This window comes from Piliocolobus tephrosceles, chromosome 15 (genome assembly GCF_002776525.5).
Source record: "Piliocolobus tephrosceles isolate RC106 chromosome 15, ASM277652v3, whole genome shotgun sequence".
NCBI lineage: Eukaryota > Metazoa > Chordata > Mammalia > Primates > Cercopithecidae > Piliocolobus > Piliocolobus tephrosceles.
In genome coordinates, this window is record NC_045448.1 from 3,478,274 (window position 1) to 3,493,736 (window position 15,463).

General features: G+C 44.4%; 1 protein-coding gene across 1 annotated transcript in view; it reads left to right on the forward strand.

The window, feature by feature from the left end:
* ALLC (allantoicase) overlaps nucleotides 1–15,463 on the forward strand; it is a 43,567-nt gene that overhangs the window by 14,356 nt on the left and 13,748 nt on the right. The window contains exons 3-7 of the mRNA XM_023198357.2: nucleotides 897–947; nucleotides 5,462–5,549; nucleotides 6,863–6,988; nucleotides 8,626–8,705; nucleotides 9,648–9,780. Of these exons, the coding sequence (XP_023054125.2) occupies nucleotides 897–947; nucleotides 5,462–5,549; nucleotides 6,863–6,988; nucleotides 8,626–8,705; nucleotides 9,648–9,780 (478 nt within the window). The remainder of the gene's footprint in view (nucleotides 1–896; nucleotides 948–5,461; nucleotides 5,550–6,862; nucleotides 6,989–8,625; nucleotides 8,706–9,647; nucleotides 9,781–15,463) is intronic.

A 15,463-nucleotide genomic window follows, 5' to 3' on the forward strand; every position in this document is an offset into this window, starting at 1 on the left:
GGAGAGCAAAGGAGCCCACATGCTCCAGGTGGCTCAGTGTTTCAAGAACACGCCGGGCGTTTGTGAGGAGAGTTGGGAGCATGAGTCTGGAGAGGTAGGAGAGGCCCCATGTGCACTGCAAAGGCATCTGAGAGATCTGGAGCAGGGGGACCGTGATATGTCCACCTACCTGCCATTTGAACCCTGGCACAGGTCAACCCCAGCACAGCACAGGTCTCCCCTCCGCTCTGCCACCCAAACAGCCGGCAGCTCTGAAACAGCTTGTCCTTCCTGCCTTTTAAGCTCTGGGGCTGGAGTCAGAGCCTGGGGCAGGGTGCTCCCCAGGCTGCAGCAGCCATGGAGTCCTGGGTTGGGTGGGTGACCACCACAGCCTGTTTCGCTCAGGAAAATCTGGTTTACCTTCTTTTCTGGGTGTACAATTAGTATCACCAACCTCACTCTCAAAATGATTCTGCTTTGGTGGACGAATGACCAGGACAGCCCACCTGCAGGGTGACCTATGGTGGCCCTTGTGGGAGAACAAGAGGCACCTACTGCATATGTGACCCAGAGCTTTTTCGGTCATTGCTCTGTTTGTAGAAGTACCACAAAACCTCTGGTTCATGAAAAAAAGAAAGTTGGTTTATTTGCTTCCTGAGTGTAAGAAGTTAGCGATCTTACCTCCAGGTGGTAAAGGAGAATCAGAAAAAAGGGTGGGAGGAGAAGATGAAGGAGGAGGCAGGCAATGAAATGGAAGCATTTAAAGGCATCGTGGCTTAACTGCAGATTCTGTCGCTTCCCCTAGGTGATTTCATGTTTTCTTTTTACTTCATCTCATAATGTTGAACTAGGGAATGAAATAAAATGGTTTCAGATTTATGGTTACTTTATCTTTACTTCTTTCTTTCTTTGTCTAGATTTTATTTGCAACAGATGACTTTTTTGCTCCTGCAGAAAACCTCCTAAAGGTATTGTAAATTGGCATTCTGCGACATAAAGTGTTGATGTAGAGAAATCCATGCAGCCGTGTTGATTAAAATCTATCTGTATATTTGGGATGGAGTCATGTGATGTGCACTGGCAAATTAGCATATTAGAATGTTAGAAAGACGTGCAAATCAGCATGAACTCACGCCAAAACATAGCAGAGACAGGGACTGCAAAGAATTCAGGACTGCATTGTTTCATGGGGAAAATTCTGAGGTCCTCAAATACTGCTCTTCTGGCTAAGGTGAATTTCATCGTCTGTGTTGGGAAGAAAACAGATCTATGTCTTGATTTTCTGGGAAATGTTTTACCTGCCTAATTATAAAAGTGCAGGACAGCTTATTAAAAAAAATAGAGAAAATGCTGACAAACATGGGGAAGAAATGGCAGCTCTGCTGTAGTCCTGCTCCTCTGTCATATCCAGTGTGCAGATGCGAGTTCTTCTGCGCGGAGAGACAAACACAGGTGCACATCGAGTTGGTGCCCACGTACAGCGTGCGTGTCTGTGGCTGGGGCCTCCGGGCCTCCACCGTGAGCAGCGGCCATCTGGTTACCCTGGTGAAGTGGTTGCTGTTTGTCTGGGCAGGACCTGGCTGGGTCCAGAGCAAGCTGAAGTATGGCCCTGAGAAGGCACCTTACAGTGTTAACTTACCTATTCCCCAGGAGAATGTGAAAATAAAACGAGAAAGGGAAATGTGAATCAAACTTTTTCTAGGTCACGCAGTTACTAAATGCCAAAGCTCTTACCATTTTACCGCAGGTCCGATCTTTGAAACACTGAAATGCGTGCCTGCCTTGACCTAGTTGTTCCACAGATTTACATCGTTTGCACAAGTGGGCAAAAAATAGGTAGAAAACATTCATTCTGGTATTGTTTGGAGAGGAGATAACCAATCTAAATGTTCACTGATTGACAGGGAACTCAAGAAATTATAGCTTTTCCAGATATGGACTATTATGTGGCTACTAGAATGAGTGCAGCCTGGCACCGTGGCTCACACCTGTAATCCCAGCACTTTGGGAGGCCAAGGCAGGAGGATCACTTGAGCCTAAGAGTTTGGGACCAGCCTGGGCAACAAAGCAAGACCCCATTTCTGAAAATAAAAAAAAAATTATCCAGGCATGGCTGTGTGTACCCGTAGTCCCCACTACTCAGAAGGCTGAGCTGGGAGGATTGCTTGAGCCCAAGAGGTCGAGGCTGCAGTGAGCTGTCATCATGCCACTGCACTCCAGCCTGGGTGACAGAGTAAGACCCTGTCTCAAAATAAATAAATAAATAAATAAATAAAAATAAATAAAAGCAGGCTCTCCATTCACTGGTGACAAGAGAGATCCATGTATATTTTATGAGCCTAAAACAGAGTTTGAAGGTGCATACATCGAACAGTGAGATGTGATTATCTGTGAAGATGGAGGTGGGCTTGGAAATGGGGTGGGAGAGAGAGGGTAGGGCACTATTTCTTATATTTTATACTTGAGCATATATATATGTGCACACATATAAACACATACACACATACACATGTGTATATATAGTCACACCATAAAATCACATGAGATATATATATATATTTCTCCTTTTTGGAAAAAATAACATTACAGATAAATGTAAAGTTCACCTTTCACATTCAGCTTGAGTGCCAGTCCACGCCCTCCCTTTCCACCATTAACACTGTTGTAGGATGGGAGAATGAGTTAGTCTGTCGGGGCTGCTAAGACAAAATACCACAGAAGCTACTGTGGTAGCTTAAACACAGTGATTTCTTGAAGCTCTGGGGGCTGGAAATCTGAGACCGATCCTGAGACAGCGGCAGCTCCAGCATCTGGTGAGGGCCCTCTTGGGACGGCCACCTGCCGGTGATACCCTCAGGTGACAGAGAAGAGAGAGGAAGCAGGTCATCTCCCGCCTCCTCCCGATGGGCACTCATCCCGTCATGGGGGCTCCACCCTTGTGACCTCATCACCTCCCCCTCAGGTGACAGAGAAGGGAGAGGAAGCAGGTCATCTCCCGCCTCCTCCTGATGGTCACTCATCCCGTCATGGGGGCTCCACCCTTGTGACCTCATCACCTCCCGAAGTCCTCATCTCCGAATAGCAGCACTTTGGGGATTAAGCTTCAACATACGAATTTTGGTGAGGGATAAACATTCAGTCCGTTGCAGAGAATTCTTCTAACGTATTTTATACACTTAAATACACATATATTCATAAATATATATTTTACATTTTAAAATGTATATACATACTTCACAAGGCACTTAACATTCTGCACTTTGTTTGGTGGGGGTGGGGCAGGATCTGGCTCTGATCAGGCTGTCAGGCTGGGGTGCAGTGGTGCGGTCATGGCTCACTGCAGCCTTGACTTCCTGGGCCCAAGTGATCCTCCTGCCTCACTGGGACTTCAGGCATGTGCCGCCATGCCCACCTAAGTTTTAAATGTTATGTAGAGATGAGATCTCTAGCTCCCAGGCTCAAGCAATCCTCCTGCCTCGGCCTCCCAAATGACTGGGATTACAGGCGTGAGCCACCGTGCCCGGCCCTAAACTTGCTTTTCTCACTGCGTGTTTGTGAATTCCATCTGGGCTGATGCGTGTACACCTAGGCCACCCTCTTAGCTGCTGAACAATAACTGCCCATGTCATCGTGGCCCAATTTATGGCCCCCTTTCCCCGTTGATACACATTTAAGTTGATGACATTTTGCAGGTATTGAAAACATCCTCATACAAATGTGTGTGCACATGTGTGGGTTTATACCTGGGACTGGTGCTTGGTTTCTCTCTTTTGTTAAGAACACATCTGTCATCACACGGCATGAGCCACTTTTACAACAGTACGTTTTCCTGCCACTGGTTCAGTAGCGTGTGTCTCCAACTTCCCTCACACCTTCAGTGCAAGTCCAAACACAACAGCAGCAGTAGCAGCAACACACCCGAAACAATCAACCTACCACCAAAACTAAACACCAGCAAGTTTTGGGCCTTGGAGGTCTGGGGTTTAAGTGGGAGGTGTACCTTCTTTTCTCCTTCTGGGTTCAGAGCAGAATTTTGCACTTCCTGATGAGTAATGGAAAGGCTGCAGTGTGCGCTATTTTTTTTTTTTTTTTTTTCTGAGACTGAGTCTCACTCCCTTGCCCAGGCTGGAGTGCCTTGATGCAATCTCAGCTCACTGCAACCTCCACCTCCCTGGGTTCAAGCAATTCTCCTGCCTCAGCCTCCCGAGTAGCTGAGATTATAGGCATGTGCCACCATGCCCACCTAATTTTTTTTTTCTTTTATTTAGTAGAGATAGAGTTTCACCATGTTGGCCAGGCTGATCTCGAACTCCCGACCTCATGATCCGCCTGCCTCGGCCTCCCAAAGTGCTGGGATTACAGGCATGAGTCACCGCGCCCGGCCAGTGTGTGCTATCTTTAAGATGTGATTTGATTGGCCAGGTGAAACACGATGAAACCTCGTCTCTACTAAAATACAAATATTAGCCGGGCACTTGTAGTCCCGCTACTTGGGAGGCTGAAGCAGGGGAATTGCTTGAACCCAGGAAGTGGACGTACCATGTGCTAGGCACACTTAAGGCTGACAACAGCTGGAGGAGGTAGATAGCACGATGGCTATTTGCCTTTGACAGAGGAGGAGCACTGAGGCACAGGAGGGTGGATACCGTTGGCCATGGGTCCCCTGCCTGGGAGGCTGGGCGGGTTGGCACACCAGGGAGTCTGGCAGGATCCCTGGTTAGTGTCTTATGCAGCAGCTGCCACCAGAGCATTCCTCCACCCCGGGCCCTGCTTCCTCTGCTCCTGCCTGGGAGCTTCCCTAAACAGTAACGTGAGATCCTCTTTGCCCGACTTGATGGAAACAGGGAAAGTATCCCCATGCTGGACCACCCACCAAGCACAACAATTTCTGAGCATCCGCACTATTCCAGGGTCTTTCGTGTTGGCTGTGTCAACTTCAGGACACTCCTGAAGGATGCGTTTATTCTCCTCGTTCTGGAAGATGAAGAAGTGCGCTCCGCTGTCTAAGGAGACTTTGTGGGGCGTCAGAGACCATGCATTCCTCAGGGGTTGCAGAGTGTGCTGTGTGGGTTCAGCTGGACCCTGAGTGTCCAGCCTGCTCTTCCTATGACTTTGGATGAATTCCTTATTGAATAGTCTACCTGGCCTGCTTGGAAATCTGAGCAGCCTCTCTCACTTTAATACCCGTGTAGGTTGCTGTTGGCCCACAGAGTGCTTGGTGATGTGGTTGTTCCTGCTGCTGTCAGTGGTCAATTCTGTGTGCTGAGGCCCACAAAGAAGTAACATTTCTTTTTCTGAAGATGATAAAAGTGGAGGCATCCCTCAATCTGGGAGGGGCTAGCTGGGCATGAAGGTGGTGGCAGAGGCTCTCCTAGACCTGTTTGCACCGTTCCTCTGGCCCTGTGGGACAGAAGTGGACTTGCTGGAAGCCAAGAGATCACATGAATGTTAATGGTTACCTTGTTGTGTGTCTTTGCCCTAGAGTGACAGCCCGTGCTTTAAAGAGCATGAATATACTGAGTTTGGGAAATGGATGGATGGCTGGGAGACCAGGAGGAAAAGGATTCCAGGTAATAACAATGGCTAGCTCATTGCAGCGCATCTGACACTGCAAAATTAAAAACGAGGGGTGTTGCAAAGTCAGGGTTCACTTTGGGTCAGCTTTAACATGGGGCCCTGGAATGTTCTGTAATCTTGGATGTCCTTATCTGAACATCAGACTCTAAGTCAGGAAGGGGCGGCGTGAGCCTGGATCACTGATGTCCTACCAGGCACAATGGGTGAGAAGCACTTTGTTGGGAAAATGAAAACCCTGGTGAGGTCTGCGGATGGAAAAAAGAGTGGTTCTCACTGAGCAATGTGGCAGACGTTAGGCAGTGTGCATCTTCTGGGTCCTTACTGCAGTCTTCTGGAGTAGGTCTCCTTATCTCCGTTTTACTACCATGGCAACAGATTCCTGGACTCAGCCCAGGGCACACTGCTAGCAAGATAAGCTGGGGACCGGGCCAGGGTCTGTTCTCAACACTGTACCCACTGTCTTTTACGATTTTATGCAATTTTTGTTCATTGCTACTACTCAGTCTCAATCAAAATATACCTCTTGAAGTTGAAGAAAAGCAAACAAATCAGGCATTAGGTTGATAATTGGATTTTTACTTGCTACTCTCTCAAGTATTACAGAAATATTTGATATTTCTAGTTTTCTGTCTTTCTACAGTACTTGAGGCAGTATTAGTTTCTAACAAATCTGGACATTTTAAGGTGGGTTTATATCTGGCAGCAAATAACCAAGAACTCCATAGTGGCAGACTTGACGTCAAGACTCTGAAGGCTTTGGTAGACGCAGGCAGGTGTCTGACCAGTGGTGGGGCTGGAGGCTGAAGGGTGCTATGGCAATTCCTGAACTTGAGATGACAATGAACACAGTGTCTGCAGGAGAACCAGCTCTGCTTACAACCTGCTGAGCTTGGCGAGGTGCTTTCTACATCACACTACCCAGTCTGAGCTTTATGGAAGCTAATGGCATCCCTAATTTACAGTTGAGAAAATGAGACTCTCTACTGTAAGAGGTAAGTAATTTGCCAAGGACAATCATAGGAAATGATCCATTTGGAACCAGAGTCAGGTCTTCCTGGATCCCAGCCTATGGATTTTCTGGTCTGGCCAGAACTGAGGATTTCTGTTGGGAAATGGTGGTCACATGCGGCCAGGTTATGAGAGATCCTGCAGTCATATTAGCTAAGAACCGCCCCAAACAGGTTTTCCTGTGATGGGCGGAAGTGGCCCCCGCTGTGGGTCAGGTGCATGTGGGGTGCGCTGCCTTGCATGCAGCATCTGCTGCGTCGGCCCTAACGAGGTTGCTCTTGTCCTCTGTGCTGCTCAGGTCACGACTGGTGCGTCCTCAGGTTGGGGATCCAAGGAGTCATCCGGGCCTTCGACGTGGACGTTTCTTATTTCACGGGAGATTACGCTCCTCGAGTGTCAATTCAAGCAGCAAACTTGGAAGAAGGTGCCTTAGGAACCACTGTCCCCAAAATGAGAATTATGAGGTCACATGGCTCCTCTGGCCAGCCACACCCCCACAATTGCTCACTTTCCGTACAACCCAGACAGCTTCAGGAACTTGACTAAGGCTACTTTACTGTAACGGAGCTGTAGGATTAGGACTCCTAATAGAGCGCTCCGTGGTTTTTGATTTGTGGCTTAACAGTATTAACAGCCAGATGTAGATTTTATCATTCCCACGATCCTTCAGCTTCACGCAGAGGCAGGCCATCATCCCTGGAACGTGGGTGAGCAGGTTGCTGGGTGGGCGGGAGGGAGTAAATTGTGCCTCAGATGACCCGGGTGATGTGGAGCCAGGTCTGGGACAGCTGTGGGGTGAGCAGCACCAGCCACGCTTTGGGCTCTCCTGGTGTGTGTGATGGGGCAGCTGCTATGGCATTTTTGGCAAGGGTTTCTATCTGCATCTTGGAATGCTGGGCCTATGAATCCCGCAGCCTCTATAAATGAGATATATTCTGTGAAAGGGCCATATACATAGAGCAGACCCCAGGTGCCGAAGAAACCAAGAAACCAAAGAAAGAGGCTGACAAATCCAATTTGTTGGTAATGAGTGTTTTATTGGGGGAACTTACGAACAGAAGCGTGGCCTCGGGCGGCAGCAAGATGGTAAATCTCTGCACTGTTACTCCCGAGACCCAGGGCTCACATGCTGTAGGGAAAGGGTCTGTGTGCCCCAGTGGGACAACTGAAGGCAGCCTCCGGAACAGGGAAGAGGGCTGTGTGCGTCACAGCCTCTAATTTGTGCGATAACATCAAGGTTGACATGTTCGGACTAAGGATAGTAAATCAAGTTGGAATCAGGACGTGTTCACAGGATTGAGGCTAATCAGACATCAACATGGCAGATTCGCATCCAAGATGGAGCCACTTTGTCTCCACAGACCTGTATTTTTATTCCTTTGATATCATCTGATGTTGACTTTAGCATTAATTTTTAAAAAATATGTACAATTATGTGTGTGTTTATACATGTACTTAGGGAAGATAAGTCAGTGTGGGTTGGCAAGTTTACAGTGAACGTGCTATGTGCACAGTACTGCATGAGGCTCTGTGGACACGAACGGGCCCTGCTCCCCGAAGATGGCTGGGGCACCTGAACAGGAAATGATGCTATGAGAGATGCTACTCTAAAAGTGGAAATGACCAATGACAAACGAGTAAGATTGTTTCGGCAAGTCCCTCAATTGCCTGTGAGTGCTTCTGTTTCTGAATTGCCCCAGAATCAATCCTAAGGATGACACTGGGAGAGGTGGTGTTCCTGGAATGGACCTTGTCACAGTCCAACTTTGAAAACTCTAGTGATGTGATAAACTTGTTGAAGTTTGAGCTAACTTAGAGATGACATTTACTATTTGACAAGCAAAGGCAGTATCAAACATCTTGTACTATTTTTTGAAATGACTGTTAATATATTAAATATTGAGGAACTTCAGCAAATATGTCCATTACTTTGATCATTTGGTACTTTGAAATATCTTGTGTTATTTGCAAAGTGAGAATTACCATACAAACCACTGAGAGAGTAGATTCCCTTTGATTTTGAACCCTAATCTTAATTCCGAATGGTCATTCCAACTGCAGATAAACTACCAGAAATCCCAGAAAGAGGAGTCAGGATAGGAGCTGCAGCCACTCCCGAGGAGTTTGACGCCATTGCTGAGGTACATCTCCCCCAAATGAATTGGGTCTTGTCACCAATTATTAGGACAGTAGGGGAAACTGCTCTGCACACCGGGCTGTGCAAGGCGATTCTTTGGGACACCCAACCCTGGTGCTCCCAGCATCATTTGCTGACCCACTGTGGCCTTACAAACATCTCAGTGGTTCATTCAGCCTGGGAAGAGTGAGCATCATGGCCCATGAGGGACATGGAGCCCTGCTTCTCAAAGGGTTCCACCAGCGCCCACCTGCAACTGGCTGCTGGCCCCGATGAACACACGTGTGGAAACTGATAGTAAACCTTTAAACACTTTTTATACCAATTTGAAGTAACTTTTATGTGTGGAGAATTTAATAAAAGAAACAGTTGGGGGGAAAAAAAAAACCAGGGCTTGTGTTTTGGTACATTCTTGTTTTTTTTTTTTTTTTTTTTTTACATTTATTTAGTAATTAGTTTGTATTGTTTTTTTACAGAAATGTTGATCCATAACAGACAGGAAAGTAAATAGCAGCAACGGTAAATAGGGCCGTTAGTTTAAGAAGTGCTAACCTAGAGAAAATGGTTGCAAGGTTCAGGCCAACAGATTTCCCCAGATGTCATGGTGCATGGCAATAACCTTGGTTTTTATTTGAATGTTCACGTCACCACTCCTCTATGTGAAGACATTTGGAGGGGTCTGAGATCTTGTCCTTCATTTGCAAGCCTCTGCCACCATCACCCACTGGCTATTTTGATCAGTATGAAAACAAAACAGGCCTTTATTCTGTTTTTTTATTAAACATGGGGCTTGATATGTACTGTTTGTATTAAAGTGTTTCATTAGGTATCCATCATTAATTTTTATTCCAAAGTATCTCCACACCTTAAGTCCCACAGAGGCAATAGGATGACAGAATGTATTGTTTTCAAGAGCAATTGCTGACATTTCTATATTTATTGCTAGCTAAAATCTGATGACTGGAGTTACTTGGTTCCCATGACAGAGCTTAAGCCAGGAAACCCTGCTTCCGGCCACAACTATTTTCTTGTCAATTCCCAGCAGAGATGGACTCATATCAGACTCAACATTTTCCCAGGTAATCATGACATGAACTTATCTCCAGTTCCATGGCTTCTTTACTTTATGTTGATATGTTTATAAAATATAAAATGACTTGTAATTGATCTCGTTAGCATTTTAGGATTGTAATTTCCCCTTTTTATGCTCCAGAAAATTCTTGTTTTAATGCACAAATCAATAGGTAGTTATTGAAAAATTATCAAGTAAATTAGGATGTGGTAGAACTAAGTTATATTAGGTTAGATAGATCCTAACTAGATTTCACAAGTATGTTATATTAGCAGCTGAAGTGGTATGTACAAATGACTCATTTTATTTTTTAATAGCTTTACTGTGATATAATTAACATGCAATTCACCCATTTGAAGTGTACAATCAGTGCTGCGTATTTTACATTCTTTTTTTTTTTTTTTTCTGAGACGGAGTCTCGCTCTGTCGCCCAGGCTGGAGTGCAGTGGCCAGATCTCAGCTCACTGCAAGCTCCGCCTCCCGGGTTCCCGCCATTCTCCTGCCTCAGCCTCCCGAGTAGCTGGGACTACAGGCGCCCGCCACCTCCCCCGGCTAATTTTTTGCATTTTTAGTAGAGACGGGGTTTCACCATGTTAGCCAGGATGGTCTCGATCTCCTGACCTTGTGATCCGCCCGCCTTGGGCTCCCAAAGTGCTGGGATTACAGGCCTGAGCCACCGCCCCCGGCCGTATTTTACATTCTTACCAGACACGTAAAGGAGTGCTGATTTCTCCCTATCTTTCCCAACACTCTCTTTTGTTTTATAGTCGTCCTAGCGGATGTGAGGTGGTGTCTCACTGTGGTTTTCATTTGCATTTCCTTGATGACTAATGAGGATGAGCATCTTTTCATATGCTTCCTGGCCATTCATATATTTTATTTGGAAACATTTCTCTTCAGATCTCTATTCACTTGTCTTAAACAAATTTCAACAGGTTTTTGGGGGAACAGTTGGTGTTTGGTTACATGGGTAAGTTCTTAGTGGTGATTTCTGAGATTTTGGTGCACCCATCACCAGAGCAGTGTACACTGTAACCAATGTGTAGTATTTTATCCCTCACCCCTCACCATTCCCCACATTGTATCATTCTTATGTCTTTGCGTCCTAATAGCTTAGCACCCACTTGTAACTGAGAACATATGATGTTTGGTTTTCCGTTCCTGAACTACTTCATTTAGAATAATGGTCTCCAACTCCATCCAGGTTGCTGTGAATACTATTATTTCATTCCTTTTTTTTTTTTTTTGAGACGGAGTCTCGCTGTGTCACCCAGGCTGGAGTGCCGTGGCACGATCTCGGCTCACTGCAAGCTCCGCCTCCCGGGTTCATGCCATTCTCCCACCTCAGCCTCTGAGTAGCTGGGACTGCAGGTGCCCGCCACCACGCCCGGCTAATTTTTTGTATTTTTAGTAGAGACGGGGTTTCACCATGTTAGCCAGGATGGTCTCGATCTCCTGACCTCGTGATCCGCCCGCCTCGGCCTCCCAAAGTGCTGGGATTACAGGCGTGAGCCACCGTGCCCGGCCTTATTTCATTCCTTTTTATGGCTGCGTAGTATTCCATGGCATATGTATATATACCACATTAGCTTTTTAAGAATATTTTCAATTATAGGTACATAGTAAGTATATATATATATTTATGGGGTACATAATACATAAAACATAAACGTTTTAATACAGGCATGCAATGCATAATATTCACATCATGGAGAATGGAGTATCCATCCCCAATCCATTGTGTATATATACCACTTTTAAAATCTATTCCTCCATTAATGGGCACTTAGTTTGATTTCATATTTTGGCTGTGACATTGTAAACAGTGTCACAGTAAACTTGGAAGTGCAGATATCTCTTCAATATATTGATTTACTTTCTTTTGGATATATACACAGTAGTGAGATTGCTGGATGAATCTATTGTTGTTCTATTTTTAGTTTTTTTGAGGAGTTTTCATAGTTTTCCATAGTGAGTGTACTAATTTACATTCTCGCCAATAATGTACATGGGCTTCACTTTCTCCACATCCTCGCTAGCATCCACTATTCCCCCTGTCTTTTAAAATAAAAGCTGTATTACTCTGCTCTCACGTTGCTATAAAGACACTACCTGAGACTGGGTAACTTACAAACAAAAGAGGTTTAATTGACTCACAGTTCTACATGACTGGGGAGGCCTCAGGAAACTTTACAATCATGGCAGAAAGAGAAGGGGAAGCAAGGCATGTCTTACACGGCAGCAGGATTGAGAGAGAGAAAGAGAGAGAGACGGGGGGTGGGGGGAGTGCCACTTTTAAACATCAGACCTCATGAGAACTCCCTATCACAAGAACAGCATGGGGAAAACACCCACCATCCAATCACCTGTCACCAGGCCCCTCCATTGACATGTGGGGATTACAATTAGAGATGAGGTTTGACTGGGGATACAGAGCCAGACCATATCAAAAGCCATTTCAACTGAGGTGGGATAACATTTCATTGTGGTTTTGAGTTGCATTTTTCTGATGATTAGAGATGTTGAACACTTAAAAAATATACCTGTTGTCCATTTGTATGTCTTCTTTTGAGAAATATCTATTCAGATCTTTTGCCTATTTATAAATTATTTTTTTGCTACTGAGTTGTTAGCTATTGAGTTGTCCTTATATATTCTTTCTATTAATCGCTTCTTATGTGGATATTTTGCAAATATATATTTTTCCCATTCTATGGTTTGTCACTTCACTTTGTTATTTCCTTTGCTGTATAGCAGTCTTTTAGCTTGACGTAATCCCATTTGTCTGTTTTTCCTGTTGTTGCCTTTGAGGTCTTACATACAGATATTTGCCAAGACCAGTGTCCTAGAGCATTTTTCAAATGTTTTCTTCTAGAATTTCCTTTTACTTTCTTTTTTTTTTTTGAGACAGAGTCTCACTCTGTCACCCAGGCTGGAGTGCAGTGGTGCGATCTCAGCTCACTGGCAAGCTCCACCTCCTAGGTTCACCCACCATTCTCCTGCCTCAGCCTCCCGAGTAGCTGGAACTACAGGTGCCCACCACCATGCCTGGCTAATTTTTTGTATTTTTAGTAGAGACGGGGTTTCACCATGTTAGCCAGGATGGTCTCAATCTCCTGACCTCGTGATCTGCCCGCCTCGTCCTCCCAAAGTGCTGGGATTACAGGTGTGAGCCACCGCACCCAGCCTCTTCTAGAATTTTCATAGTTTCAAGTCTTAGATTTAAGTTTTTAATCCATTTTGACTTTATTTTGCATATGGTGAGAGATAGGGGACTAGTTTCATTCTTCTGCATGCAGTTATCTAGTTTCCCCAGCACCATTTACTGAAGAGACTGTTCCCCACTGCATGTTCTTGGTGCCTTTGTTGAAAATGAGTTGGCTGCAAATGTGTGGATTTATATCTGGGTTCTCTATTGTATGTCTGTTTTTATGCCATTACTATGCTGATTTGGTTATATAGCTTCATAGTACATTTTGAAGTCAGTTAGTGTGATGCCTTCAGCTTTGTTCTTTTTGCTTTGGTTATTCAGGGTCTTCCATTTAAATTTTACTTTTTTGAAAAATATTTCTGAGAAGAATGTCATTGGTATTTTAATAGGGATTGAATTGAATCTGTAAATTTCTTTGGATAGTATTGTCATTTTAACAATATTAATTATTTCCATCTAGGAGCATGGAACATCTTTCCATTTTTTCTGTGTCCTCTTCAATTTATTTCATCAGTGTTTTATAGCTTTCCTTGTATAGCTCTTTCACTTCTTAGGATAAATTGATTCCTCTGTATTTTATAGTTTTTGTAGCTATTGCATATGCAATTGCCTTCTTGTTTTATTTTGTAGATTGTTCACTGTTGGTGTGTATAAATGCTACTGATTTTTGTATGTTGAACTTGTATCCTGAAAATCTACTGAATTAGTTTATCAGTTGTAACAGTTTTTGGGTGGAGTCTTTAGGTTTTTCTAAGATCATGTTTTCTGTGAAGAAGGCTAACTTGACTTCTTTCTTTTCAATTTGGATGCTATTTATTTCTCTTGCATAATTGCTCCAGCCAGGACTTCCAATATTATATTATTAAAAGTGGTGAAAGTGGGCCTCCTTGTCTTGTTCCAGATCTCAGAGAAAAGGCTTTTATTTTTTATCCATTCAGTATGATGTTACCTGTGGGTTTGTCATATGTGGCTTTTGTTATTTTGAGGTACTTTTTTTTCTATACCCAATTCACTGAGTTTTAAAATTTTTATCACGGAGTAAGTGATGTTGAATTTTATCAAATGCTTTCTAGCATTTATTGAAATGATCATATCGTTTTTGTTTTTGGTTCAGTTAGTGATGTATCATGTTTATTGATTAATGTATATTGAGCCATCCTTGCCTTCCTCGAATGAATTCCACTTGATCATGGTGAATGATCTGTTTATTGTGTTAAATTCAGTTTGCTGGTATTTTGTTGAGGACTTTTGCATCTATGTCCATCAGTTATATTAACCTGTAGTTTTCTTTTTTTGTTGTTGTCTTTGTCTGGTTTTGGTATCAGGGTAATACTGGTCTTGTAGAATGAGTTTGGAAGTATTGCTTCTGCTTCAATTTTCTTGAAGAGTTTGAGTAAAATTGGTATTAGTTATTCCTTTTATGTTTGGTAGTATTCAGCAGTGAAGCCATCAGGTCCTGGAATTTTCTTTGATGGGAGACTTTTTAAATTTCGGCTTTGATCTCATCATTGATTATTGGTTTATTAAGGTTTTCTATCTCTTCGTGGTTCAATCTTGGTAGATTGTATGTGTCCAGAAATGTATCCATTTCTTCTAGGTTTTCCAATTTTTTGGTATGTAGTTGTTCATAATAGTCTCTAATTAATCTTTGTGATTCTGTGGTCACATTTCCTTTTGGCTGAATACAGTGGACTTTATTGATGGTACATGACAGGGTGTGGCTCCCTAGGCCCCTCTCTCTTCAGGAGGCCTGGCATGGAAACTGTGTCAGGGAGAGATTCTTAGTATGGTAGGAGGGTGAGTGTGGCAGGGACTCCCTAGCAGCTGAGAACCTCTCTAATCCTCTTGTGATCTTGCTGGGGCTGGTGGTCCAGGGACTGTTACTCTTTGGAGGTCATGTGGACCATGAGGTCCACTACCCTGTTGCCAAATTCATTGTCATATCAGGAAATAAGCTTGACAAAGTGGTCATTGAGGGCAATGCCAGCCCCAGCATCAAAGGTGGAAGAGTGAATGTCTGTTAAAGTCAGAGGAGACAGCCTGGCACTCATGATAGCACAGGATGCCCTTGAGGGGACACTCCAATGCCTGCTTCACCACCTTTTTGATGGTATCATATTTGTCAGGTTTCTCCAGATGGCAAGTCAGGTCCAAAACAACAGAGAGATGGGGATTTGGAACACCATGCTAGTGAGCTTTCCATTCAGCTTGGGGATGGCCTTTCCAACAGCTTTGGCAGTGCCAGTAGATGCAGAGATGCTGTTCTGTAGAGCCCTGTGGCCATCCTGCCAACATTTCCAAGAAAGGGCACCCATGGTCTTCTGGGTCTTCTGGGTGGTAGTGATGGCATAGGCTGTAGTCATGAGTCCCTCCATGGTGCCAAAGTTGTCATGGATGACCTTGGCCAGAAGAGCTGAACAGTACGTGGTATATGAGGCACTACTAAGGATCTTGAGGTTGTTTTCATACTTCTCATGAT